Consider the following 27,650-nt stretch of genomic DNA (forward strand, 5'->3'; position numbering starts at 1 on the left):
TATTAACATGTCAATTCATCTCAACTGTTCTTGTATTCATCCATGGAGGTATGTTTTTGTTCATTGGACCGTCCTCGTAGGGAGCTTCTGCAGGGCTTTCTACAGCCCAGCTCCACACAGCGCTAACACCACCAAAAGTCTGCCTGGGCTTCGGACTCCAGTTTTCATAGCGTGTGCATTAGTGGGCACAAAATGGCTAAGAAACAAACTACCAGTGAAGTCAGGGATGCCACCTGAACGGTCGCTTATGCAAGTCAGCCTGTCAGAGAGGCACAGAGGGTAAACTGCCCGGGGCATTAGACAGAAGCCGACTGAAGCAGGCAGGGAACGTTACAGAGTTGTATGGAAACAGCACGAGCACCCTTATGCCCAGCATTTTTAGGGATCTGCCCAAAAGTCAAAAGAGAAATAATGAGCAGTTTCGGCACAGAGGATGAAGACTCTGATCTTAAACTCCGCAAATCACTAGCTGCAGAGAGGCCTACCGACCCTGATAGAAGGAGATGCAAACCCTGCCAGGGGCAATGGTCCTAAAACAGCAACCAGTTATTTGCAACACAAATGGAGCAGTTTCTCACCATGTGGGTGAGTTCCGCACCCGAAATGCAGGCTGCCCGTTCCAGGAACCAAGTCCCTCCGATCACCTGAGGACAGAAGGGGCCTGATCACATGGCTCAGGTGTGTGTTTTCCAACCTGCCTCAGAAACCGCGGAAAATCTATTTTCACAGAAGCAAAACCACACCCTAGAATTCCTTGCAACTCATTGATGGGGCGGGGTGGTGGGGGTTGGGCAGGCGGTGAAAGTCCTTAGGTGATTACTACCTGAAAGGAACATTCTATGGCAAGAAAGGGCAGGCTCCACACACCTGCTCAGCTTAAAAAAAAGACAGCCAAGTGAGAGAGACCAGCAGCAGACGTGAAATGTACAACCACTGGGGGCTAAATCCATTAAACGATGTGTTGTGCCCACATGGCGTTTACCCACCTTGAAGCACTAATAATTATTAACCTCAGCTTCTTTAACTGAAGGTGACGAGGTTCTACTGACCAAGTCCAGCAAGAGAATTATAATGGGGTGTCCAGTGAAAAATCTGTAGTTCACACTGACCTCTTTTTTCTAATTCAATAATCCTTTGGTGACTGCTTACTACATCCCAGGCACTGTGCTAAGGTAGCCTATAGGAAAGTTAAAAAAAAAAGTGAAACATAGTCCCTGGGTAGGACACCAAGGAGTTTACAAATGGATACAAACATGGCTCTAACTTGATACAATGCAAGACAGGCTGTGTTAACTGCCCAAACAGAGGCTGGACAGAGCACTGGGGCAATCAGGAGACCTGGTTTCAGAAAGAAACTTTGATGCAAGTATTTAAAGCTGCTGTTCCTATCTTCAACATTTCAAAGCATTAGAGTTAGGTGCTTTTGGAGAAACTGAAATAAACAGGAATATTCTCTGGCTACAAGTATTTAACAAATATTTTTTGAGCATCTATTTTGTGCCAGGCACCCAACAGGAGATCATGAATTTACAGATGGCTAAGCACGCTCTTTACCAAGAAGCATCTGGCATTATTTTCCTTAATAAATGGTTATCTATCTGCCTACACGAAGCATGATCTTGACATTGGATCAGGTCAAAAGGCAGGACTACTCTTGGGCACCAAGCTGAGCTTACCTTTGCATTACTGAATGCAGTTGCTATGATAACTAGTCTCTTCAGAGGGAATCAAAGCAGGGGTGAGCCTTTGGTGGTCACACCACACATCTGCTCAGTTAATTATATCAACTCCACCCTCAGGGGCCTTAAGGGGAAGTCGCTGGCTTTTTTAGCACCTTGCACAAAGTGTAACAGAACATGGGCAATTAGTAGATATTGATGAATTAAAGAATCTCTAATCCCTAGCTTTAGCCATAGACAACGTGCTTAAAAATGGAAAGAATGTCATAAATACTTTATATATACTACTATTCCACTCAGTGATTTTTTTAAAATTACAGAATAGAAAGATAAGAATCAATTTTAATCCTCAGTGCTATGACATCATTAGATGCCCAGTGTTTTTAGGCTCTCTCCACAAGCTCGAGGGAAGAGGCCAAATAGTAATTGGCCCCTGGCATGGAACAGAACATAAACTTGCATTGTTGATACACGTGCTTTGTTCCCTTTGCCAAACTCCGTGTGTGGGGCTGCGGGGGAGGACTCTCTCCCCGAAGTGTGCCCAGTGCTCATTTTCTCCTGCACCGACTCATTTCAGTTTTGTCAAAAAGGCAAAACACAGTCAGAGACGGTTCTCTAAGTACATATAGAGCTTTTGAATACTAAGTGTAATGTTCAAAATGCCACATGGAAAATCCCATCATGCATCAAGGCAATGGGATTTCCTTGTAAACTGCCGCCCCCCCCCCCCCATAATCCACTGCAGCAGCAAGTGCCATCAGAACAGCATGTGGAGCTTTAATCACATTGGATGTGGGGCTGGAGGCCCGTACCCATCCCACTCCCTCTGCTCCCATCCCCCAGGGCTCACGCTGAGAGACCCTGTTACTGAGACAGTGCGCCAGGAAGTCGGTCCGACTGCTCAGGTCAGCGCGGTGGCCACATCCCTGGACAGAAAAGAGCTGCATCTATGGCACGGTTACCACCTGTCGCTGAGAAGCAGCATGGGAGGGAGGAAGGAAAATGAAGAGTGACCGAAAGCCCGAGGACAGACTCTGCTCCGCAGAGTCCCTGCAGAGGGACAATGTGGCTAAGTGGTGGGTGACGATTACCACTAACACGAGTGACAACTGCAAAACAAAGTCATCCCTCACTTTCTTGGTGAAACTCTCCTTCCTTCCAATCAGTCTCACGGGGGCCGGAGACTCTTTGGATGAAAACCGTGTGGACTTGTCTTATTTCTCATTTCACTATCATCCTCTAATTCCACCTCTGAGTTCGGGCCTACCTTCCTAATCTGGGTTTCTTTGTGAGATGTTTGTCTGCGCTAATCAGATGATTCTCCCACATCGGACCTTGTCACTCAAACGCCACAAGCCATTTAAAAACAGGTTTGCATCTGGGAAGAAATAAAAGGCAGAAATGAATTTGATTCGTTTGGCTTTTAATTACTTCCCCAGGCACTTCTCCTCTCATTGAATTGCCTTAGGTCTTGACCCTGACATTTAGACTAAGAGGTCGACACTTCTTCCCTGTAGGTTTTAGTTTCCTAAACAGGAGTCCTGGTCACTTCTCACCTTCTGACACTGCCCTAAATTGGAGCAGGGGTGACCCAGAGACTCAGCGGGATCTGTCCCTCTAAGGAGACATGGGCTCAGGTCTGCAGCGGGTTGCCTTGGCAGCAGCAGGTAAGGAAGGACCCAGACTCTGCCCCACCTGGCCAGGAGCAGGAGGAGGGCTGGGCACACACTCAAACACCGCTAAAGCCAAAGCGTCGTTAGCCCGCCCAATGAACCTTGAGAAACTTTGTCCCACATGACACTACAGCAAGAGGCTTCTCGGGAACCCTGACGAGAGTTTACAGAGGACAATATCTCACACAGACAGATAAGTGACTGCCAAACATTGAAAACAAGACCACAGGAAAGCCAAGTCATTCTCAACAGCCTTTGTTTTTCCTTCCAAGTCAGAGTCAGTTTTGTAAAACAGGACCACAGGCAAACTAAAAATCATTCTCTGTTCTTATTCATAACAGCCCTGGAGAGCAGACGGATCTATGCAAGGGCAGGTACAGAAACACTGTCCCGCATCAAACAGCCCCTTTCTCCAGAGTTCCCAGTGAACATACACTCAGCATGAGATCCTTTATCTCTGTTCACAGGGGAGGCTGATCCCATTTAACAGACGGCCTAAGTAAAGACATTAAGTCAACCTTGTAGGCTGCTCAAAGACCTTCCAACATTTTTCCACCTTGGAAAATTTTCATTAGTAATCTAAACATACTTGTTAGGGACAAGTACATTAAATAGATATAAGTAGGATAAAAAGGTTTTAGGTGAACTTTTTAAATAGTTACTCCAAGTCTTTTTGGTAACTTGAAACTTCAGTTTTGCTAGGATAAAGCTAAATGATGAAAATTTATTAAATATCTAGATCACTTCCAATTAAAAGAAAATACTAAAACATTAATTACTGAACATAGGGTCTCCCCCCCCAATTTGGCTTCCTTTTACAGAGGAACGAAAGATATATGAGTCTATTAGTAAATATATTTGGTGCCATACTGAGAAATTTTGTGAGAAAGTACATTTCTAGAAACCATCGAAAGTATTTGTAAGTCTACCCACCCACAGAAAGCTAGTGTCTAAGAGATAGTTTACAATTGTTTACTTCTTAGTTTTCACTAGAAATGAAAGGCTTTTAAGGGTTAAGAATTCTAATATATATAATTAAAGCTACTCTGTATACAAGGGAAGTCGGGTGCATGTTTTTGGTAAACCCAGTCTTTTTGACATTAAATGAACTAAGTTTTTCACAGGACTGTGTGACCTGCCGTATGCGCCCGTGAAACCTTCAATTGTGACTACAGTGGTATGGATACCTAAGTATTGGTTCACAGTAAACCACGATCCCATTTGACCAAATGTTTTAAAACCTTTTGCTATTTTTAACCAACTTCCCAAAATCAAATTCCAAATGAAGTCTTTTTGACCTTGAACTCACTTGGGATTTTTTAGACAACTCCTAGAACACTTTAAAATTTTTTTTTCTCTCACCTCATAAAAAAAGGAGATGTTAAAATAATCAGGCTTACCTGATATGTTAAAACACATGGGAAGTACTGTCAAATAAGAACGCTAAGCTTAATGTTGTATTAGTGTAAGTGTACGTGGAAAGTGATCTAGTAATTGTATGAAATTCCTCAAGTAGCATGTTCTGGTATAATGTTATAAAATGTTGCATGGTTCAAGAATGACCCAGTTTCCTGGTCAATCCTATGATAATAAACTCTCATCAGATCTTTAACAATGGGTATTTTCAAGTTGTTTGTCATTCATAGTCACTGTTTTACTCTGATGGGTTGTTCACTGCTCTGTTCCTGAAAGGGGCTTTATCTTCAAGGAGATTCAGAGAGGGGACTTTCGACAGGTGCAGATTTCAGATGACTTCGAGGTCATGGAGGAGAGCTGGTTGGAAATTTCCAGAACAAATTTTTAAAAACAGATTCAAAAAGAGTAATTAATTACCTGGGACTGAATGAACTGAGGAGGAGGGCTATAATTTTTATCCAAACGCTGGACTGAAAAAGACAAGTAGCTGACATTGATGGAGGAGACTGCTTGTGCCCGAGAGGCCAGATCAAGACCTCCTACTTTACTCTGGCACTGGCCGAAATAAAAGATAATGCCATCAGCTTTATCTCCCAGACCATTGCTAAGGTGGGTAACCTCTGGGATTTAGGAAAACGTTTATTTCAGGCTAGGAGGAAACCCAGCTGACTCCTGGCTTGAACGGGCAGATGCAACCATTCCTGAGAGTGAATTCATCAACAATGCCGCCTCCGTGGACGTGGTCTGTGCCTCACAAGATTTACCCTAAAACAAACTGTGAGCCTAAAGCTGCAACCAGAGAGATTCAGCAAAACAAAACAAAACCAAAACACAACAAAGGGATCAATGAAAAGTTTTGAGAACCACTAACTATAGAGCAGTGGTGGAGAGTGGCGCTGGTGCCGGCCATTTTGATCACATTTCTCAGATTATTAAACAGAAACAATGGGCCCCAAATGGAGTCACTTTTGCTAAGTCCCACCAAGACTCAAAACCGAATCTAATTGCAATTTCAGCCTCTCCCAAGAATAGCATTTCAAACCAATCAGTCTAGAATTTCTTGTCAACCCTAGCGAGGAAATCTGCCTGAGAGGAACCCCCTGCCTCCCCCAAGGGAAGGTGACCTTGCCTGAAATAATGTTCTTTTTTAACGTCCTTGTCTCACTCTGCTTCTGCCTATAAGAGTCTTTCATTTTACACAGTGCCTTGGGGCATCTTTGTGTTTCTAGATGAGATGCTGCCTGATTCATGACTTGCTTAGTAGAGCCAATTAGGTCCTTAACTTTACTTGGTTGAATTTTCGTTCTTTAACACATTGCTATGGTGACTGAGGTTTCTTGAAGCCCTACTACGCTTAAACAAGAAAATTTTAGCTCCTTCTCCAAAGCTCAGGCGGCATGTCTGGGATTGGGCCAGGCTCATTCCCAGAGGGAGTGAGTGTCCCTGCTGTGGCCAACAGCTCCTGCCTACATAATAACTAGCCCCTACCACTGGGACCTGTGAGCCTTCAATAAATGGTGTTATTGTTGTTATTGTCATCTTTAGAGAAGAGTAACTTGGAGGCTCAGTCATGGCGAGTGGCTTGTTCAAGATCATTCAGCCTGTAGGTGAGAAAGATGCATGTGAACTTCACTGCTAATGCTAAAACCTGTGCTTCTCACTCACCTACCCAGGCCGGAGGCAGCCAGTACTATGCCCACGTTTTACTCCCATGCCCTGCTTACTGCCTCTGCCTGCTGATGTGCCCTCTATGTTTAGGAGCACAGACTGTAGGAGCCAGGTTGCCAGGTACGGCTGTGCAACCTCAGCAGGTTACTTTAGCTCTATCTCAGTTTCGTCATCTGTAAATTGGGGGTGGTCAGTCCTACCTGCGAGGGCTATTCTGAGGATCAAATGAATTAGTATGTCGAACTCCCAGCCCATAGTCAGTGCCGTATACATGGGAGCTCCTCTTCGCTGCTGATCCCCTCATTCATTTAGGGAGTTGAAACGGTAACCAAAGAGAGCCAGCCATCCCCTGGAGAACCTGGAGGATGTCTACCTCACGTGGCAGGTGGCCAGTGCAACCCCAGAACAAAGTCATGGTCAAGAAAGGAGCCCGTGTTACAGCACCTCACAGCCTCAGAGACCTCGATGTTCAAAGTCAAGTGCCACAGCCGCTTCTCTCTGTGGTCAAGTCCCTGCTTCTGACCTCAACCTGGAGTCACATGAGCTGAAACAGAACCACTGGAAATGACGTGACTAGAGAAAGTCTGCACAGAAAGACAATCTTTTATTTTTTTAAAAAAAACAGCAGGTTTCTCCTTTTCTGATAGAAATCAGTTTTGCTTCAATAGAGGGAAATTTTTCCTCTAGACTTTAAATCCCATGAACAACTAACTGGGTACCTTCAAACAGGCATTTATTTTCCTTGGGCCTGTGAAAGGTTCTATGAACTGGGAGGAGAGAGCAGTGAAGCAGTGGAGAAAGCTGTGAGTTTCAGCATGCTAAAATGGAACTACATTTTTTTCTTTAAAAACCCACATCTGAGGGTTATAACCAGGTGCGGAGCCTCCTACTATCCTGTTTTTGGCCCTGAGGCCTCCTGGCCATCGCAGCTGCCGTTCCTGCAGCGCACACTCGGCCCTGCCCCTTCGCCTCCCCAAATCCTGAAGCAGAGCCTCCTTCTTTTGCGTGTTTAAAATTAAATGGAGAATTTCAGAGTTTCCTTGAAAAAGCCTACTGAAGATATTTCAGAGAGACAGGGAGAAAAAGAGCACCAGAGTATGAAATTATGGGCACAGAGAAGAGCGACAGCTTGGCAGGGCTTCTTGGAAAAATTCATTCCAAATAGCCAATACCAAGCAGGACACTTGCTTGTAGCTTTGCTTCCTGGCCACAAAAAAAGAGCAACAGCTCTCAGAAGTTTACTGAAAGGCAGGAGGACTGCGCAGGCACTGGTCCCAAGGGCAGGGTCCAGAGCCTGGGCTGCAGGCCTTTGGTGCAGGTGGGAAAGGTTCCCGGAAGAGCCCTGTGTTCTGCTGGGCGAGCCCCAGGTCACACACAGACACTTGTACTCACCTTGACTTGGGAGGTGGTGGAGGAGGTGAGAAGGCCTCCATCCCATTTCTGTCCTTGGGGAACTCAAAGGCAAAAGAGGCTGATTTGCTCATCCCAGTCCCAGCTTTGTCACTCTGCCCGGAGGAGCTGTCTGGGGGGCAGAGGCGGTGCCAGGTGGAGGAGTTTGAGGGGTCCGTGGTGCCATTCTCCGTCTCTCTTCCCCAGCTGTGACTCAACAAGTCTTGCTCCACCTCCTCCTCTTCCTCGATCCGGCACTGACGACTCCAGGCCCCAGTCTGGTGCCTCGACCGCCTCTGGTCCAAGGCCGAGGAGGTGCCAGTGGCTGGTGGGGAACGGCCGGCGACACCATTGGCCCGGCAGGAAGAAGCGGAGTCGGTGGGGCACCTGGATGAGGGCTGAGATCCCACGCCACCGCCCGAACTCCCCTCACTGAGGTCTGCCTGTGGGGAGGCTGACGGTGACACGGGGGACCCTCCGGGGCTACTCCTGGACAGCTTGGGGGGAATGGCAGGCCTCCCCTTGGAGCTGTTCTCACGCGAGTCAAGGCGGCGGCCCTCCCTGGGGCTCCTCCCCTGCCCCGCTGAAGTCTCCTCGTCACCTGCCTCAGAGTCCCGGCTCGCAGGCTGGCGTGGCCACTGCACTCCCACCGCGGAGTCGGGACTGCTCAGGTAGATTGTCCGGTGGTCCTCTTTCGGGTGGGCCGCCATGACTGTGATGGTGGCCGCCAACTGGGGGGCCATATCCAAGCCTTCCCTGTCCCGGCCCCAGCCAGATGCTGTTTTCTGAGCCCAGGTGTTAGCCGTCCGCACCTGGCTGTGGCCGTGGCCCTGGCCGGGAGCTGCTGCTGCCTGTGATGCCTTGGCCTGTGGCCTGGAAGGCACTGGAACCGCCTTCTTCCTCTTGGTGCTCTCAGCATAGATGGGCTCAGGCTGCACAGCCTCCCTGGGGTGGGATGGTGGCTGGGGCTCCCCGGTCAGCCCAAGGCACCTGCTAGAGGGCACCACGTGGCAGCCAGCATCCTGCTGCTTCCCCTGCACAGGTTCCTTCACCAGAGAGCAGTAATCGCTCTCAAGAGGCGGGGTGAAGGGGCTGCTGGTGCCGCTGCTGGTGCTCCCGCAGGAGAGGCCATCGCAGGAACTGGCTGCCTCTGAGGGAGGGGACAGCTGCTTGGGGCCCAGGAGGGCCGGGTTCTCCGTGGGGCCCTGGCTGCAGCACTCCCTCGGGGAGCTCAAAACCCGCTTCATGTCCTCAGCTGGCACCGCACATGTTCCCTGCTCCCAGCATGCTGGAGAGCAGTCCCTGCTGCCAGACCTGCACGGGGGTCCCTCGGCCAGTGAGGTGTCCTGGGCTGCAGGGACCAGGGAGCAACAGTCCAGGATGGAGCAATATTCTCCCCCTTCACTGTCCCCAGAGGGGGAGCACCTCTGATCGCTGTCGTCCTCCGAGGGCAGGGACTCCCGCGGGGGCTGTGGCCGGGGCTGGAGCCCAGGGCCCTTGTGACAGCCAGATGACATCCCGCCAAAGGCAGCCTGTTTCTGGTGGAAGCTCTCCTGAGTGGAAGTCAGCTCTTGGTAGGGGAACGTGGGCTTTTCTTCTCGCCCAGCCTTCTCTTCGGGGAAAATCAGCGGGTGGAAGGCGGTGTTCCGTTCCCCCCGGGGCTCTGGGCTGTGCAGGCTGACCGTGGCATAGGCAGGTGGGCCACGAGGGTGGCCATCTGCAGGGGTAGAGGGCCCGGCGGGCTTCTGAACACCAACGACGCTGCCCAGGTAGACCATCGACCTGTCTTCCTGCTTCGGGAAGGGGAGCTTGCCGGAGGGCCGTCTCCAGAGGACCTACACAGCCCCAGGGTGAAAAGACTTACATTAGAACTTGTCAGAGGAGAAGAAAGGAGAAAGAAAAAGTGAGAAGGAAGTGCTGTGACTTTGCAAACCGTCTTCCGGGCCGCAGCGCACAAGCCGGGCAGCAGCCTGCCCCCAAACCTCCCCACAGCCCTCTGGCCAATGCCCGGCCCCACGGAGCCTGTGGTTGGCCCAGACCTGGGGCTGCCCTGCCCACCTGGGCCTGTCCCTCTTTCAGCTTAGGTATGTGAAGGAGGGGAAAAAGTCACTCTAGAAAAGAGCATTTTGCCTTCTCCCTAGAAACTGCTGGATGAGATAAATCCTCCTATGGGTTTTGAACATTGATTTTTGGGTCTTGTTTAATTTTTGTTTTATGTTTGTTAGTCTTTTGATAACCGTGTCATGACACATTCCTGAAGAAAGCAGTCACGAGGCTTTTTAAAACACCTTGGGTGAGCGGTGGGGACACGGGAGGGAGGGTGAGGGGAGCTTTCTGAGCTGGCCTGTGCCAAAGAGCTGCTCTTCCTCCCAGTGACAGGCAGTCACCCCGCCTGGGCCTGCGTAAGTGGCTGGAGTAGCTGAGCTAGGAGACAGAGAGGTGAACTGGTCATTATCATCCCTCAAGGCATTGTCCCATCCTGTTCCCCTTCTAAGGCTCCCCGGACACCACTCCTAGCAGTAGCCTCAAAGTCGGCCCCGCATCTGGCTCTTTTCTAAGATGATTCTGAACAGAAAGAGTCCTGGCTCATGTCTGTGAAGGTTGGCTGGGCAAGAGGATGTAACCAGCGTACCCAAAATGGAGCAGCCCTGAGGGGACACAGAGCTCAGCACAGCCACAGGAGATGCCTCTCTTCAGCGACGCCTCCCCGACTTAACACTGACCTTTGATTTCACATACCCTCACTCACCTTTCCTGAGTCACTCATTGTGATGGTCTGGGAAAACTAATATAGGCGAAGAGGTCACAGAAGTTGCCAGCAGTTCTTAGAATGTGTCCCAGCCCTGGCTGGTGGGGCTCAGTGGACTGAGTGCCAGCCTGAGAACCGAAAGGTCGCTGGTTCGATTCCTGGTCAGGGCACATGCCCAGGTTGCAGGCCAGGTCCCCAGTCGCGGGTGTGTGAGACGCAACCCATCAATGATGTTTCTCTCCCTCTCTTTCTCCCTCCCTTTCCCTCTCTCTAAAAAAACAAATAAATAAATCTTTAAAAACATAAAAAAAAAAAATCTCCCAATGTCCAACTCTGTAAGCACATCTGGAGGCAGCAGGCTCTCCATGCCCTCTAAGCAATATGCCTTTGCAAATGTTCCCTGTGGGATGAGCTGAATGGCCTACTCTCCAGGGTTGTAACTGTTTTTAGTTATCCTAAGTCAAAGCTGGTAAGATCCGAGCTTCATAACGGAGACTACAAACACTAGCTGGGAGTGGGATATTACTAAGGAATGACTGCTCATATTTTTAAGTGTTATGATGGTATTGTGGTTATAATTTTTAAAAGGCTTTATTTTTTTAAAAGACATTCCAAAATGATGCGATGACTGACTTTCCTTTAAAATCATGGGAAAGGGAGGGGGCGGGCAGTAGGGATGAAACAAGATTGGTCATGATTTGGTGGTTGTTGACACAGGCTAAATCACGGTGGCTGCATGGAATTTGCCATGCCATATTGCTACTTGTGCACACATTTAAAATTATTGATGAAAAAATCGCAAGAAGCTTCACTTTGTGTGCCCTGATATTTACCCGAACAAACAATGAAAACAGTCTCCAGATAAACTTCAAGGGAGTGAATTAATGGTCCTTAGCCTAAAGGAGCAGACAGGCAAGAGGGCGGCTGCCAGGAAGGCGTGGTCTCCAGGCAAGCTGATGGGCAGCCGTCCTATGAGAGTCGTGCTGTAACATCCCTGCCTGGCTGTCAGCCCGTCACCAAGGTGGGCAATAGGAAAGCCCCTGTAAAAACACCACGGGTTAGTCAGGCTCACCTGCGGGACATCTCCATTCCCGTTCGCCTCTGTCCACATGTCAGAGGCATCAGAGCTCAGCATGGTGGGCTTCACGGCAATGGTGGGCTTGGAGTAGGGTGAGCTGTTCACACCTTCATCTTCCAGGCGGCAGTCCTCAGGCCTGGGGGGCAGGCGGGGAGGAGGGGGCAGGCTACCGGCTCTGGGCTGGGGACGGCCGGGCGTCAGTTGATGGTCGCTCCGCAGGCAGAAGCAGTTCTTGCAGGACCCGGGCTTCCAGATGTGCTCCACAAAGTCACTGCACGCGGACATTTTCGGGCTCTCGGGGTTCAGTCTGATGGTCTGGTGCATCTTGGGTGGACAGTGCGCTGGTTCATCCTGCACCCGGTTCTCTGGCGTGGTCTTGCGGGAGGCAGACGTGGGTCGAAGAGCAGCTTCCTGGAAAGGAAGAACACTGGCCTGATCAGAGATCTCCCTGCCAGAGGACAAGTGCATTACTGCTTAGGGTCTGATTGTCTGGGCAGAGGTGGGGGAGAAAGGAGGAAAGCAGGAGAAACAAGCTAGAGACTAGTATTCCATTTATGCCCAGGCCCTCACCCATTTCTCATAAGGCTCTTAGTCACTCTCGTGGTGTGGCCTTATCGGAAGCTGAAAAACTAAACACAGCTCTATTATGTGAATAGAGCATAAAAGACATTTCGGTCCCTGAAAACCCCAAGTACCTGGAGGTTTAGGGGCAGTTGAATGAGAAGAAATCACGTAGAAGAGGAGCCTGTCATCTCATGCATGCATTGGAGCCTGGGACTCCGGAGAAACGAGAGAAACTTGTTTCTGCCCCAGAGAAACAAGAACTAAGAAGTATTACAGCGAATACAAACAGTGGCTTCTGGAGGATAAGCCACAGGTTTTAACCAAGAACTATGTGAGTGGGGAGGCGAGCCTAGGCCCTAAAAGCAGGGCTGTAATCCGTACTTGAGACCAGGCAGAGGTGGAGGGGGTGGGAGAGGGGGAGAGGTGTGATGCGGCCTGCCCCCACAGGGGGCTCTTGTCAGAAGGTCTGGCATCCTGGGAATTTACCTCCTTCCCCCTTCTTCCTGTACATCATTCAACCCGGTGCTCAGTGAGCTCAGCAAAGCTGCAGCTTCAGGCCAAGGGGAAAACAGACAAATGCATCCGTGCCACAGTGCTGTGGTCTAGGGGTGGCAGAACGGCATACAGGAGAGGGGGGAGAGGATTGCACAGTAATTTTCCCAATAACCCTGGAGGTAAGGCAGGCAGCTGGCTGAAAGGCAAGTTGCCTCAGAGTAAAACTGAAAGCAGAAAGTTTGTATCACAGCACTTCGCAAATTCCCCATCCGGGAGGAGCTCAAAGGGTTGCAGGTATTCATTAATTAACCTGAATAACACCCTGTCAGGCCGATTTATCCCTTTTATATAGATGGGAAAACAATGGCAGCCACATAATATAAGACCTGTCCATAGACACGGAGAGTTTGCTGGATCTGGAAAGAGAAGCCAACTTTGCTGGCAGCTCCTCACCTCACCATGCCATTGATTAGACCAGCAATTTGCAGCCGGTGTGCCGCAAGCATTTTTAAAACATGCCATAGCTGACTATGTAGTCGGGGGCACAGCCAGCACAACAATAGCTGTCCAGTGTGAATGAACCAAAATTATACCTATTTTTTGTCAGACTGGCAAAAAAAAATATGTTTTTTGGTGTGCCACAGATTTTTAGTAATGCGTTTTTGTGTGCCATGAGATGAAAAAGGTTGAAAATCACTGCGTTAGACTAGAAGCTCACAAGGCCTGTTCAGGAGAAAATAGTTCACTGAAGAACCTAAAGTGAGCAGATTCTCATTCAATAGGGAGGCTTTTGCCCTGGGTTTACTCTCCACTTTCTTCCCGTGAGAACTGGCTTTGAGGCTAAACTACCAACAGGGCTAACCAGGTGGAATGAGCCAGGTGTCCCAAAGATCATTCCAGAATCTTTGTGGGAAGTGCTATCTTTCTGATCTCCCACACTCAGACAGGAGTGCCTGTTCAGCAAGTGCTGAAGCTACATTTGCCTCCTTTGCCTACAAAGCTAACCTTGAAGCCCTGCGTCTTTAAGCTAAATGAACACTCTGAAATAAAAGACAATATTTGTCTTTCGGCAACCGTTGTTAGGATGGCACACATCCCTCCCTGGGAGATGATTGCAGGTTAGGTTCTTCTCCCTACGCCCAGGTCGCAGGCTCATCCCTTGCCAATTTGCCCAGAAGAGGTCACTAAGCTTCAACAAGCAGAGGAGGATCGCAGGGGTTTTTCTTTCTCCTACACTCTCGGGCCACAGAGGGCCTGGTCTGAGCTCAGCTGCTACGTTCTGGATGAGGGAAAGAGTGCAGGAAGCATTTTGGTGTTCAGTAGTGCCAGTCTCCACACTCCTGCCCCAAGGTGGGGAGCAGGTCCTTTTCTTTCCTGGGAGCTGATGAAGGCTGGGGGTGGCCACAGAAAAGGCAGACCCCTTCAAGTGCAGGAAGAGGCTCCGGAGCCCCTCAGTGGGCTCGAGGAAGAGAGCTTGGAAATCAGTTCTGTGTGAGCTCCCCACGTTCCTGCAGCCCCTCATGAGGCTGGGCTGTGCAAGCCCAGAGGAACCCAACTACTTCCTCAGAGCTACCATAGATCCATGAAGAAGCAATTTGGGGTGGTCTCAGGTCTCATTTCCTCAACAGGCAACTGAAAGCAACAGACTTGCCGTGCATGGCTGCTTGGTGCCAGAGGTCCCCCTCCATTGCAGACCGTGGCCCACTACAGCTCTGGGACTTCTGGCAGGCTCTGGAGTACCCATGTGGGGAGGCTTCCTTTAGAACCCCTCCATTTGTGAGCACACTCTTGGTTCTGAGGCTCTGAAGTTCTCTGATAGTGGGCACCACTTTCATCAACGCGACCGCTCGGAGACGCGAAGTTAACAAAGCCCCGGGCTTCTCATCGTCACGGGCTCAGTGGCAGTTTCTTAAAACTGGTTTCTCGGTCACAGCAAACAACTTACCACCATGTCAAGCTCGAAACGATTCTTTTCCACAGTTCTATTTGTTTAGAGAGGGCCTGAGAGGATCTCTATTTGTTTTAAGTAAAAGATGATGAAAAACTCAAGTGGCATTCACAAATCGGGAGCAGCGCCTCGCCTACCAGCGAGCTCTCCACAGCCTGGGAATGGCACCTTCCCAGCCCACATTCCTTACCTCTGAGGGGAGGCGGCCCCCAGAATTATGCAAATTCCCCCATTTCTGTAGGAGGCAGCAGTGTGAGACTAGAAAAAGATTTCAGCATTCTTTCTGATTCAAGTCATGATAACATACCTTTGCCTCTGCAAACTTGTGCACTAGACTTGTGGCTACAACGTGCAAGACTGAAGCTGTCAGATTCCCACCTCCTTTTAAAAAGAATATGAGGCGTGCTGACCAGATCCAGAGCCACAAAATTAAATATTCTGGCTCATGACATTGCCCCTCATACTTGCATCAAAAGTTGTTTATGCCTCACCCTGAAACGGCAGGGTGCCAGAAAACACTCCTCTACAAATTGTACATATATGACAATTAAATTAATGCAACATCAGAAAAAGTATGGAAAGAGTCTGGATTTCAACAACCCATTGGCAAGGACTGAGAGGAGAGTGACAGCCTTAAAACACACACAGGCACACACCTGCAAACAGACACACACAGAGGGCAAGTCATGGTATTCACCCAACTTTTTATACCCTCCTTTTTCTTCTCCGATGCTATGTAATCTAATCTCAGGAGCAGGGATGTGTTCCTCTGGGTTAGACCCACTACAGTCTGAACCAGTAAGGATGCTGAGTTCCACAAGACCCACAATAAGAAAACAACTTCAGAATTCCCCAGGGTTTCATGTCCAATCTCAAATTCAAAGAGGGAAGGGGTTGTTAATGTTAACATCAGTGCAGGCCAGTGACCAATAAGGCCTCTGGAACCTGCCGCGGAACGGAAAGCATTGCAAAACTCCTGGCCGTTTGGGCTTTGCTCTCCCATCGGCTGTGCAGAGCAATGTGCTTGCCGGCTGAGCTTTATCTGAGAGAAATACACAGTTACACAGCTAGCCGGCCCTGCCTCCATTCCCATTCACCGCACCTGAAAGTGGGGAGGTTCTATTTTGTATGGGGGGGGGCGGGGGCGGCTGGGGAAGGGACAGAAGAGGCAAGGGTCATGAACATGCCCACGGCATGCTCTAAGAAGGTTGCGCCATGGCTCAGGGAAAAGGCATCATCTCAGTACCTCTGGAGGCTCCGAAGCTGGCATCTAACCCGGTGCCGCATAAGGGGCAGCTACGACCCTGGGGACGCAAACCAGCACCCCTCTCCGCTCCTTTGACAATACTGCTGAGGCGGAAAGGAAGTGTCCGCACTAGAAATCCCAGAACTCTTCAGCCTTGCCCGAAAAGGAGCAGCGGGGCCAGCAAGACCAGCAGAAGAGTCGGTTTCCCCTCCCGGAACTCCAGGGAAAGTTTCCCCTTTTCCTGAGCGCGATTCTCGAATGAATCAAAAACACCCCTCCGTCTCCCGTGCCCTCCAGGCTCCGCGCCTCCGCCTCCGGCACAACCCCGGCGCACGCCGTCCCAACGCTCCAGCCGCCCCAAGCGGTCGCCTGTCACCCCAGCGGACGCGACAGGGGATCGCCTGCCCGGTGATGGCAGCGATCCTCTAAAGCTCCCCTCTGGGGCCACGTTTGCTAGACAAAAAGAGGCCGAATTTGGAGAAAGCGTCGCGGGCTCACCTCGGGGCCACGCTCTCCCCGCCTCGCCGTTGGTCGCCGAGCCGCCAGCCGTCCGGCCGGGCGCCGGGGAGCATTGTTCGGAGAGTGTGTGCGCGCGGTGCGTGCCCGGCCGCGGGCGGGTGTCTTCTGCCGAGCCCGGCGGCGGGGTGGCAGCTGAGAACGCGGCTCCGCCCCCTCCGCCTCCGGTGACGCCGCGCGCCCGGCTCCCGCCGCACCTCTGCACTCCGCGCAGCCCGGAATGCCTCGGTCCCGCACGCCTGCAGCTCCCTCCCCGGCGGGCTCCTTCTCAGCAGCCCGATTCCTCCAAACTCTCCACGCCCGGCCCCTCCTCCCGTCCCCTCCCGTTCCCCACGGTGAGGCTCCGCCCCCGCCCGAGACTTTGCGCAGCCGGACCCCGAGCCAAGCCCCCACTGGCACCCCTCCCCAGCGGTGGCTCGGCGCGGTTCTGCGGGGTCGAGTTTCGGTGTTTGCAGCCTTCCACGACGTAAGCATAGGTGTCCCTTCATCCATCAGGCTCTGCGGGGAGGGGGGTGGTGTGGTTGGGGCGGGGGGCAGGGAGGGGATAGCTCCAGCTCTGGATTGGGGAAGCAGCAAACGAAGGGTCGCTGGTGGAATGATGAGGTCAAGACCCGAGACGGAATGCGAAAGCTGCGTGGGCATCGTGATTGTCAATTACTCATGTCCTTGGGAGGAGGGTGGCGCCAGACCGAGGCGGGCTGGGAATCGGGACAGCCGGTTCCAGGTCTTGCCCCAGCCTCTGGACTGATCCGAGGCCTCAGGCAATTTGTTTAATCTCTCTTAATTTTACTTTGCTGGATGTGGAATGCAAGGGTTGAACTGGAGATTGCTAATCTTCCACGCCCCTGGGGCTGCCAGGTCTTCTGCAGGCCACTATTACACCTGTGTTTACCCCGTTACCATCCAGTGACTCTTTCACTGAGATGGGACGAGTTAGAGACAGTCCTCGGGCTAAGTATGGCAGCCTATCAAAAGTATGGCAGCCTAAGACCCAGTCAATCCCCTCCCTTTTGCTTCCAGAGACAGGCTCACACCTTGACCTGAGTGTGTCCTCTGGCAGCCAGCTCCGAGGAGGCTCAAACCTTCCGCTGGCCTGGGCTGGGGAATGAGATAAAATGGAACAGGAAGAAGCCCCCAGAAAACACCTGCGGGCCTCCTCTCCGCTCTGGGCCTCCCCAGGGAGTCCGCGTATTGTAATTCCAATCAGGGTGCTTTGACCGTCAGCCAGTCAGGATGGACCTGTCAGCCCCCACCCTGCTGAGGAAAGGAGGCTGGCTCCTGAGCCCTCCCTGAGATCTGGCTTGAGGTAGCAGGACTTAGTGGGTGAGAAGGTAGGTGGACTAGAGAGAGGAGGAAGGCATGTTTTTGAGGTTTGGCTTCTATGATAAAAGGAGGAAGGTAGAGGGAATGGGGGAGTACTTCCTCGTGCTCCAACGTATCCAATAGATATGGAATTTGGGGGAGGGAGTAGAGGGATGGAAGTGGAGCTAACATTCCTTAAGTACCTACCCTGTGCCAAGCAACTCCATGAGGGGGACATCCTCCCCATCTTATAGAAGTACACTGAGATGCAAAGGGACCATAATTTGTGAGAGCCCACCAGCTGCAAAGTGGTAGTACCAGGATTGGAACCTGGAGCGGTGTGGCCCCACTGATGGGCAATTCCACCCTGCCATGCCACTGTGCTCTCCGAGTCCTGGAGACCAGCCCTATCTTTCCTTCTGTCCAAAGTGAGGGAAAACCATTTGACCAAACTGGTTAGGCTCCATCAGCATCCAACAAAATGGAAGGGTCCAGCCCATTCACTTAGCAACACCCAGGAGGCAAGTAGGTACAAAGCCATCTGTGCTGGAGAAATAAATGACGTCAGCCAGTGCATGCAAGTCAGCTACAGTGCGAGAGGGCAAATGCGGGGGTTTGAGAAATTTCAGGTCCCTATGATTCAGGACAGGTCCTCCCTCTGTGAGGCCGAGGGGGGGGTACTCACCCAACAGGACTGATCACGGAGGAAGCACTCACCTTCCCACTTTACTTCCTTCTCTTTACTTAGTCTACCCTTAATACCTGAACAGGCTAAGAACAAAATTATGAGAAGAAAAACCTTGCTAGTGGAACACAATTGGCGGTTCTGTGATAAGCAGCAGCAACTGAAGTGTTCATTCAGTCATTCTACAAAATAAACTATTCTCAAGTGTTTTCTGTGCTCACACAAAATAAATGCATTACACTGTAGTTGCTGACACCTAACGTGCATCAGTTTTGACGCCAGCAATGTGGCCTGAAGGTGGCTGCATCTTGCCTAATGAAAAGATTCAAAAAATACTTCAAAAGCCTCCCTTAGATCCACATAAAAATGTCGATTTTCTTGTGCAGTGTTCCACCAGTGGCTGTTAAGTATGTTTCTCCTCAGTAAAGCTACGGTAGGCTCATGCATTTTAATAAACAATTGTTGCTCGAACTTCCAAACGGCACCCTGCAATGCAGTGCAATTTGTATATACACAGCATTCCACTTCTACCTGCTTATCAGTCCATTTTTAGGACACTTTGCCCTGTAGGGCTTGGGTTCCCTGATACAGATCAGTTCTGGAAGAAGAGTGATTCCCATCAGGGTTTCAGTCCACGAGCACCATACTGTACAAGAAAGCAGTTACATTTCAGGAAATAAGGACGCAGGCTGGGACAGGTGGGGCTTGAGGGCAGGGAAGGTAAACTAGTTCGGAACTAGAAAGGCAAAAAGGCAGAATGAGGAAGTGTACAGCATTCACTTACAGTCGTGCGCCGCATAAGAGCCACATTTCCATCAAGGACCGACTGCTCGTGTGACAATGGTCCCATAAGATTATAATGGAGCCAAAAAATTCCTGTAGCCTAGGGACCTTGTAGCCATCATAACGATGTAAGGCAACCCATTTCTCATGTGTTTGTGGTGCCACTGACAAGAACAAACTCACCTCATCGCCGGTTGTATAAAAGTATAGTCCATACTATTATGTACATAATACTTGATGATACGTGACTGCATTATTGATTTACATATTTATTATACATTCTATTTATCACTATCTTAGAGTGTGTTCTCTCTACTTCTAAAACAGTTTGCTGTCAAACAGTAAGCCGTGTTATGCCAGCAGCAGCCTCGTACATCTCGTGTTTCCCTTGTGTCCTGATTGCATCATTTTCTCTTGTGCTTGATTTAATCTCGTGTTGTTTAGTACAGTAACCTGCTGTACAGGCTTGTAGCCTGGGAGCAATGGGCTATCCCATGGAGCCGAGGTGTGTAGGCTGTAGCATCTAAGTTTGCGTAAGTGCACCATGTGGTGTTCGCACAGTGGTGCAATCACCTAACCACGCGTTTCTCAGAATATATCCACATCGCTCGGCGCCGCATGACTGTACTGAGAAAACACCAGCTGGGGCGTTTGAGGGGTTAGACAGTGTGGAGATTGGACGAAAGTTATCCCACGCATGATATGTCCCCGGTTGGAGAATAGACCTGAAATAAACAGAGAGTCTCTCACCTTAAACTGAGAAAGGTGGACAATTTTCATCAATAAACATTTGTTGAGTGCCTCCTACTTACAAAGCACATGACAAAGTACTATGGGGAGAAAAAGAAACATGAGTAAGAGACCAAATATAAGCACTGTGAGTGGGAGTTAGAAGACAGAAGCACAAACAGTGATTTCATGAAGGAAGGGGACTTAGATGAGAAGGATTTTAATTTGTGGACAATGGCGAGTTTCCAGACTGAGAGAATGGTATCCACCAAGGGATGGACGTGGGAGGGGCAGAGACTTTTCCAGAGATTTGCTAACCAGTCTGACTGGAGACGAGGCTGGGAATGCAGGGTGACAGTGGGCAGACAAGGCTTGGTTCTCAAGTGAGCCACAAGAAGAACACCGACATTCCCACGTAGCTGCATGATGTTATCCAAGCTGGCTTTTCATTAGCTCTATCTAGACCTTATATCTCAGATGGGTTAGGAAGTGGGAGGGAAGATTGGAGACAAGGAAACTGGCTTAGAGTTTCTGTCTCTGGTTCAGATGGGAGGTAAGGGGCCTTGATAAGGGAGGTGGCAAGGGGGATGGAAGAATAGATGTTGGATGGAAGGTTTTGAAAGACACAAAGAGGAAGATATGGGGACTGGCCACGTACTGATTCATTATGAACAATAAGATATTCATTAATCATCGTTTCATTATGGAGTGCTTAAGCTGTCTCAGGCCTGTATGCTAAATGATTTACATGCCTTCCCTTATTGAAACCTCACAGGAATTCCGAGGTAGGTGCTGTTACTGAGGCAGAGAAAGGAATCAAAGATGAACTTTAGCCTCAGAGACTGACAGCATTAATGATGGTATCGTAAGTATAAACAGGGAAGTCAAAGGGTTCAGTCTGTGGTCTCCTGAGTCTGAAGTATGTGGTAGCCATCCAGTGAGTGAAGTGATCTTGCCAAGTGTGGTGTTTAGAACCACAGAAGAAACAAAAGAGGTTGGGGGAGTATGGTGAAGCAAGAGCAAAGCTGATTGGAAGAGTTGAAAAACCGCGGACACAGGAATCTAGAAGAAGCCATAAAGAAAAGGATTGGACTCTCTCTCCCAGACTTTTTTTTTTAAGATTTTATTTATTTTTAGAAAAAGGGGAAGAAAGAGAGGGAGAGAAACATAACCGTGTGGATGTCTCTCATGTGCCCCCCTACTGGGGACCTGGTCCACCACCCAGGGATGGGCCCCAACTGGATATTGAACCGGCAACCCTTTGGTTCTTAGGCCGGTGCTCAACCCACTGAGCCACACCAGCCAGGGGTCTCTCAGAGCAGTATGAAGAGAAGTGTCTTGGAGAAGATAGCCAGGGAGCAGGGGTTGTCAAGGGAAGTCCAGGTTTCAGTTTATTGGATGAGGTGGGGAGTATCTGAGTCCAGCTTCCACTCTTAGGGGCTTTCTTTATAACAGCAGGGGATTCCATAAAAGAACTGGGTTAGAGGGAGGACAAATGGAAGGGGACAGGTGGGCTTGATAGGGCTGCAAGTAGGGCCAAGAAGCATTTAACAAGAGGAGGAGGGTGACCCCAGGTGAGGGAGGATGGAGCACCCGGAAGCCATGGGCATGTGCTGGGCCTGCAGTGGTGGCATCTGGGGTCCCAAAACCACCACAGAGGAGATTGGGAGGGAAGGAAAGGGATAGAAAAGAACTTTTGAAAAATTGCTGTGAGTAGCCTTCTGGGTTCCTTCGAGGAGATGATCTCAGCAAATCAGTTAAAGGCTCATCTAGCAAGCATGCTCCGCCCCTCCCTCCCCTCATCCCTCTTTTCCTCCCGGTGATAGTGAACTCTTTGAGTTGCCAACCCAGGGTGATCTTTTGTTTCCCTAAGGTGTGGAAATTCAAGCAAACTTCTCCATTAGTCTCTGTCCTGTGCCCCAATCTTTTAAAAAAATGTTTTCAACATCCCATTCCCCTTGACTTTAGTCCTGGGCAGTTCTCCACAGGACGAAACACTCTAAATAATTTACAGTATCACATTCCAAGCACTGAATAGATTCCACCCCCCCCCCAAAAAAACCCCTGAAAGCTATTATTTAAATAACTGCAGGATATCAGAATCTCAAACCACATGGAACCGAGGGCCAAGGGTTCAAGATTGTTGTGATCTTTCTTTGGGATCGAGAGCTCAGATGTCAGATGTTGATGAAGGAAAACAGTTTTTCCCCCTTTTATAACATAGTTATAGTTAGACATGCATTCAGTGACAGATATCTTATTGCAAACCTCATTTTCCCCCAAAATGTTACTGTTTGGGGTTGAATTGTGTCCCCGCACCTCCCCCAAAAAGATATATTGAAGTCCTAACCCTCAATACCTCAGAATGTGACCTTATTTGGAAGTAGGGTCTTCACAGAGGTGAAGTTAAAATAAGGTCAGTAGGGTGGTCCTTAACTCGACATGGCAGGTCATTATGAAAGGGGGAACTTTAGGACCCAGAGTCAGACACACGCAGAGGAAACAGTGTGAAGATGCAATGGGAGCAGAGGCCATGTGACTGCAGAGACGAATCTAGTGGCCAAGGAAAGCCAAGAATGGCCAGAATGCACCAGAAGCAAGGAGACGCATGGAAGATGTTTCCTTTGAGCTGTCAAAAAGAGCCTGGACCTTCCTGACACCTTGATCTTGGACTTCTAGCCTCCAGAACTACGAACGAATACATCTCTACTATTTTAAGCCAGCCAGGATTCGGGGGGGGGCTACTTTTTTTGGCACTGTGGTGGTAGCTGATATAGTAATTAGGAAACTGATATAGTTACTAAAATGAAAATGTTCCAATGAGGGGTATATTGCTTCTACACAGAAAATAAAGATTTGTCAAAAATCAACTCAAAAGAACAGACATGACATGCATGTTAATCAATGCCCACTGTGGATGCAATGCCAGAAAGTTCACTGTGGGGAGGCCAGAGTATCCCTTCATTCAACCTGCCCTAGGAAGAGAATGCTTATCGTTCCATCTGCAGCTACATCTTCTTCAGTATCTAGGGGGTACACACGGGGGGAAGTCCCAGTTCCTTAACCAAGCTGGCATGTGCACAGTTGAGACACTCTTTCCCTCCTCACACAGGCAATGTGAGCTAAGATGCATCTCAAAGCCCATCAAGGGATCGTTCTGGGCCCACATATATTTCCGGAGATGGCGTTCATGGACATTAGAGACCACCTAGGTCTAATCTTTCACTGACAAATGGGGACACTGAGTCTCTAAATGACCAATGTGACTTGTCCAAGGTCTCATTGGACATTTCATAACACTGTTCTTCTAAACTTTCAAGGTTGTTTGGTTTTAATGTGAACTCAGCTGTGTGCCAAGGATGTGAAAATGAGAACTATTTGAGGAATTAATTCATAACTCCCACTGCTTGGCTTTCTGACTGAGCTAGGGCCAGAGTGGAAAGAAGCAGAATATTTTGCATTAGACAGGGTCGCAGAGGAAAAAAAAACCAAACCCATTGGAAAGATCTGTTTAGTCACCCTAAAGAAAACCTCCTAATGGAAAGTCATTTTGGAAAACAGTTTGACAGTTTCTTAAAGAGCTCAGTACAAATTTGTCTTAAGGCCCAGCAGTTTTAAACCCATAGATATCTACCTCAGGGAAATGAAAATATGTCCACACAAAAACTCGCACAGAAATGTTTATACTGCGTTATTCAGAATAGCTAAAGAGTGCAAACAACCCAAATGTCCATCACACGGTGAATGAATAAACAATATGTAATATTTCCATATGATGGAATATCTTATCAGTATTAAAAAAGAATGAAATACTGATAAACTGATACTTGTGAAAACACAGACAGATCTCAAAAATGTTATGATAAGTGAAAGAAGCCAGACACAAAAGACTGATGCGTTGATTCCATTTACATGAAATATCCAGATAAGGCAACTCTACTAGAGACAGAAAGTGGATTAGTGGATGCCTAGGTCTGAGGTGGGAAGGGAAATGGGAACAAGGATCAATGGTAAATGAGCGCGAGGGGTCTTATGAGATGATGAAAATGTCCTAAAGTTGGATTGTCATGATGATTGAACACCTTGACAAATTTACTAAAAATTATTGAATGGCACTTGAAAGAGTTGAAATGTATGGCATATAAATTATACCTCAATAAAGTTGTCCATTAAAAAATAGAATATTATTCAGCCTTAAGAAGGGAGGAAATTCTAGCACAGGCTACAACATGGATGAGCCTCGAGAACATTGTACTAAGAGAAATAAGCCAGTCACAAAATGACAAATATATAATTCCACTTATGGGAGGCACCTAAACTAATCAAATGCATAGAGACAGAAAATAGAATGGTGGTTGCCCGGGCTAGGGGGAGAAGGGAATGGGGAGTTACTGTTCAGTGGGTAGAGATGCAGTTTGGAAAAATAAACATTTTTTTTTGAGACGGATGGCGGCGATGACTGCACAACAGTGCGGATGTGCGTAAAGCCACGCAGCTGTACCCTTGTAAGAAAGTTAAAGTGGCAACTTTATGTTACACATACCTTGTCACAATTGAGAGAGAGAGAGAAACAGCCTATGTTTCTGTAAGTGAAGTGCCTTTTCTGAAAAATGAAACAGGTCTGGGAAATCTCATGTTATCTTAAGTCAATGAGCCTTAGTCATTCCAAAGGCCGTTTGTGATTAACCTCCTGTAGGAAAGAGATCGATCTATAATTCTACAGAACCACAGAAACCCCGGGCCTGCTGCTGCCGGATAAGTCATGGATGAGAAAACGTCACATGCTTCGCTGTGTTCAACAGTCCTATCGCTTTCCCCTTGTCTCCTCCACGGCAGCTGAGGTTTTGGTTTGACTAGGTCAGTAGGCTTCCGGGTGTCCTGACCTTTGTGTTGTTTTTGTTGGCTTCTCCTGGAACCCTTCTGTGTAACATCACCCCTGAGACCTAGTTGTCATTCGCCAAAACCCAGCCACGAGAACGTCATCACGTGGACCGCATCTTAGGGGTTTTTCCTCACAAAGGTGAGCCAGTGCTCCGAATCAAGTTTTCCTGAGGATTGTTCGATGGTAGGGAAAAAAACCTTCCTATTTGTCTAAACAAACCAGCAAACAAGACGTGTCATTTACCATCCACTGTAAAGTTTTATAAACCTGTTGAAACACAAAGTGTCTCCTTGGCTTACTCACCCTTGAAGTGAGGTGGCCTCTTCTCTTTCGCTTCTTATTTTCTTATGTTTCTCCAAGAAAATATACCATGAAAGGATCTTAAGGCAATCCTTTGGACACTTAAAGTATTTTACTAATAACCAGCATTGGCCCTTGCTGGGAGTAAAACTCCAGTTTTGTACAGTATAAGGAACTCTGGGGCCACGTCTTACTTCTCTCCAGGGCCTACCACACCTCGAAAGCCCCCCTCCCCGCCCCACAACCACAACAAACCTTAACCTGCTTCCTCCTTTCGGGTTTCTGCGAACATGACCTCAGTCTTGAGACAGATGTTGCCTGATTTCTGCGCAGGGTGGGGTAGGGCTGGGGAGCAAGCAAACCTTCCCATCTAGCACCTGCAGATATGGGCAGGCTTCCTTCAGTTTCAGCTCCACAGGACATAATTGACATAGGTTATCTCTAACCTACCTATGCCAACCCCAGAGCCTCCACAAACACTGACTTTTATTAGCCAATTACTTCTCCCCGAGTCATAATGTCATAAAATTAATATTCTCATTTTGAATCTCAATAAAGTGATGTGGGAGGATTTGCATAGCCGAGCCAGTCAATAATCAAGCAGAGAAGACTGGAGGGGGCAAAACTTAATTCGTCTCCCAGATCCTCTGTATAAACTCCCAGAGAGCACCGCACGCCTCGTCACCCTTGGCACCCCGTTGCCACCCCGTTGGAGCAGGACGCTCTGTGTGTCGATTGCTTTCCTAACTGGTTCTGACGTATAAGGAATGGTGACTGAGAGGCTCCCAGAGGGATGCTTGGTAAATTGTCCAGTGGTCACAGAATGTAGCAGAGTCAATGAGCTTTGCAGTGACCAGTGAATGGGGGAAGGGGGGAACCCTGTCTAGAAGGGGGGAGGGGAGCAAAAGCTTGAACTCATTTACTGGAAGCCCCGGGCCTTGTTAAGGAGTCTTTAGGATAATAGCTCTTTGAACTGGCTGTTCAGTTTTTTCCCTTTTAGAAGTAGCAGTGGTGGTTGGCTGGGAGAGAGGTGGAGAGAGCTGGGTAGGAAGGGGGTCAAAAGACACGTGATGGGGCTGATTAACAAGTAGGCTTTGTATGCAGCAGCCAGGGAACACCTGCGGCTCTTCCAGACGGGCTTGCCCAGTAGGGGTGGTTTGAATGAGAAAACAGCGTCCAAAAAGATGTAACACAAGAGCATCAAAGGAAAAGAAAAATGTGCATTTGTGAGATGAGGGAATTGTAGAGTTTTATCTCTGATTCTTCTTTAAATAAACCTCTTATTATCTATTATTCTCACCCTTAGGTCAGGGCTCTCGGGATGGTGAGGGCTGGTGATTTTGCCCAAAAAGGAATTTGCTTTCAAACAGACATCTATTCACTAATCTCTTTTCTTAAAAAAAATAAATAAATACAATAAGACAAATACAAAATCTCTTCCAACTCAGCTGACTAAGGCCGAGTGGGGATGACGGCGGCATTCACTTACGTAATCCCACAGAGCTGGTGTCCGGAGTGAGGATAAATGTGACTTTTCATACCAGGGCATAGTGTTGCTCTGTGTGTTATCCATTGAGAGAACACGCGTCACAATGCTGTTGTACGATGAGTACACGAGAAAGAGATCCACATCTTTGGGGGTGTCAGACAGCTAAACCCGTGTTTGACAGATTGGTATTAGTGTCTTATGGCAGCCAGAGGGGACAGTTCTTGGGTTCCAAGGGGCTATACTTGTGGGCAGGAGAGGGGAGAACAAAAGGAAAAAATCCCCATACTTTCCGTGGTCGACTAGCTTAGCCCAGATCTGTTTCCAGATGCTTATGTCTCATATTTACTGATATCTCCCACAGCTAATAGGGCCTTTGGGAACATCAATTGTCTGATCACATGTGGGAGATATCTATCTATCGCTCCCTCTTGAGATGCTAAATTGCCAGATGAGTTCAGCTACTTAAACTTGGTTTTAGCAAGACTTGGAAGGAATTAAGTGGGGTTTCATCATTGTCACTTTTTGGAAAGCCTTTCCTGAGTCTGGAAGCTGAGTTAAAGGGCCACCTTGGTACTTTCGCTGGCTTCAATGTCCTCGTCTATAAAACACAGCAATAGCTTTCTCAGAACGTTGTTTTGAAAATTAAGCAAGCCAAGTTATGTAAAAAGCCCAGTTTAGAACCAGGGGTCTTAGTTCTTTGTGGCTACTATAACAAAGTCCCATAGGCTGGTGGCTTATAAACAGCAAATATTTATTTCTCACAGTTCAGGAGGCTGGAAAGTCCAAGATTGAGACACCAGCAGATTCAGTTTCTGGTGGGAGCTGGCCTCCTGGCTCACAGAAGGCTGTTCAGTTGCTGTGTCCTCACACAGTCGAAGGGGCAAGGGAGCTGTCTGGGATTTCCTTATAAAGGCACTAATCCCATTCATGGGGGGTCCACCTTCTTGACTTAATCACCCCAAAGATCACCACCCCCTAATACTACCACTTAGGGGTTTCGGTTACAATATAAAAATTTTGGGGGGAATCAATCTATAGCACTTGGCATATACTACACCC

General features: G+C 48.7%; 1 protein-coding gene across 1 annotated transcript in view; it reads right to left on the reverse strand.

Annotated features, from left to right (window-relative positions):
- Positions 1 to 16,828, reverse strand: part of PRAG1 (PEAK1 related, kinase-activating pseudokinase 1) — a 49,095-nt gene extending 32,267 nt beyond the window's left edge. The window contains exons 1-3 of the mRNA XM_024562780.4: positions 16,404 to 16,828; positions 11,647 to 12,063; positions 7,829 to 9,660 (exon numbers count right to left, since the gene is read on the reverse strand). Coding sequence (XP_024418548.2) covers positions 7,829 to 9,660; positions 11,647 to 11,976 — 2,162 coding nt within the window. The 5' untranslated portion in view covers positions 11,977 to 12,063; positions 16,404 to 16,828. The remainder of the gene's footprint in view (positions 1 to 7,828; positions 9,661 to 11,646; positions 12,064 to 16,403) is intronic.
- Between the last annotated feature and the right edge of the window lie 10,822 nt (positions 16,829 to 27,650).

Source organism: Desmodus rotundus, chromosome 13 (assembly GCF_022682495.2).
Source record: "Desmodus rotundus isolate HL8 chromosome 13, HLdesRot8A.1, whole genome shotgun sequence".
Classification (NCBI taxonomy): domain Eukaryota; kingdom Metazoa; phylum Chordata; class Mammalia; order Chiroptera; family Phyllostomidae; genus Desmodus; species Desmodus rotundus.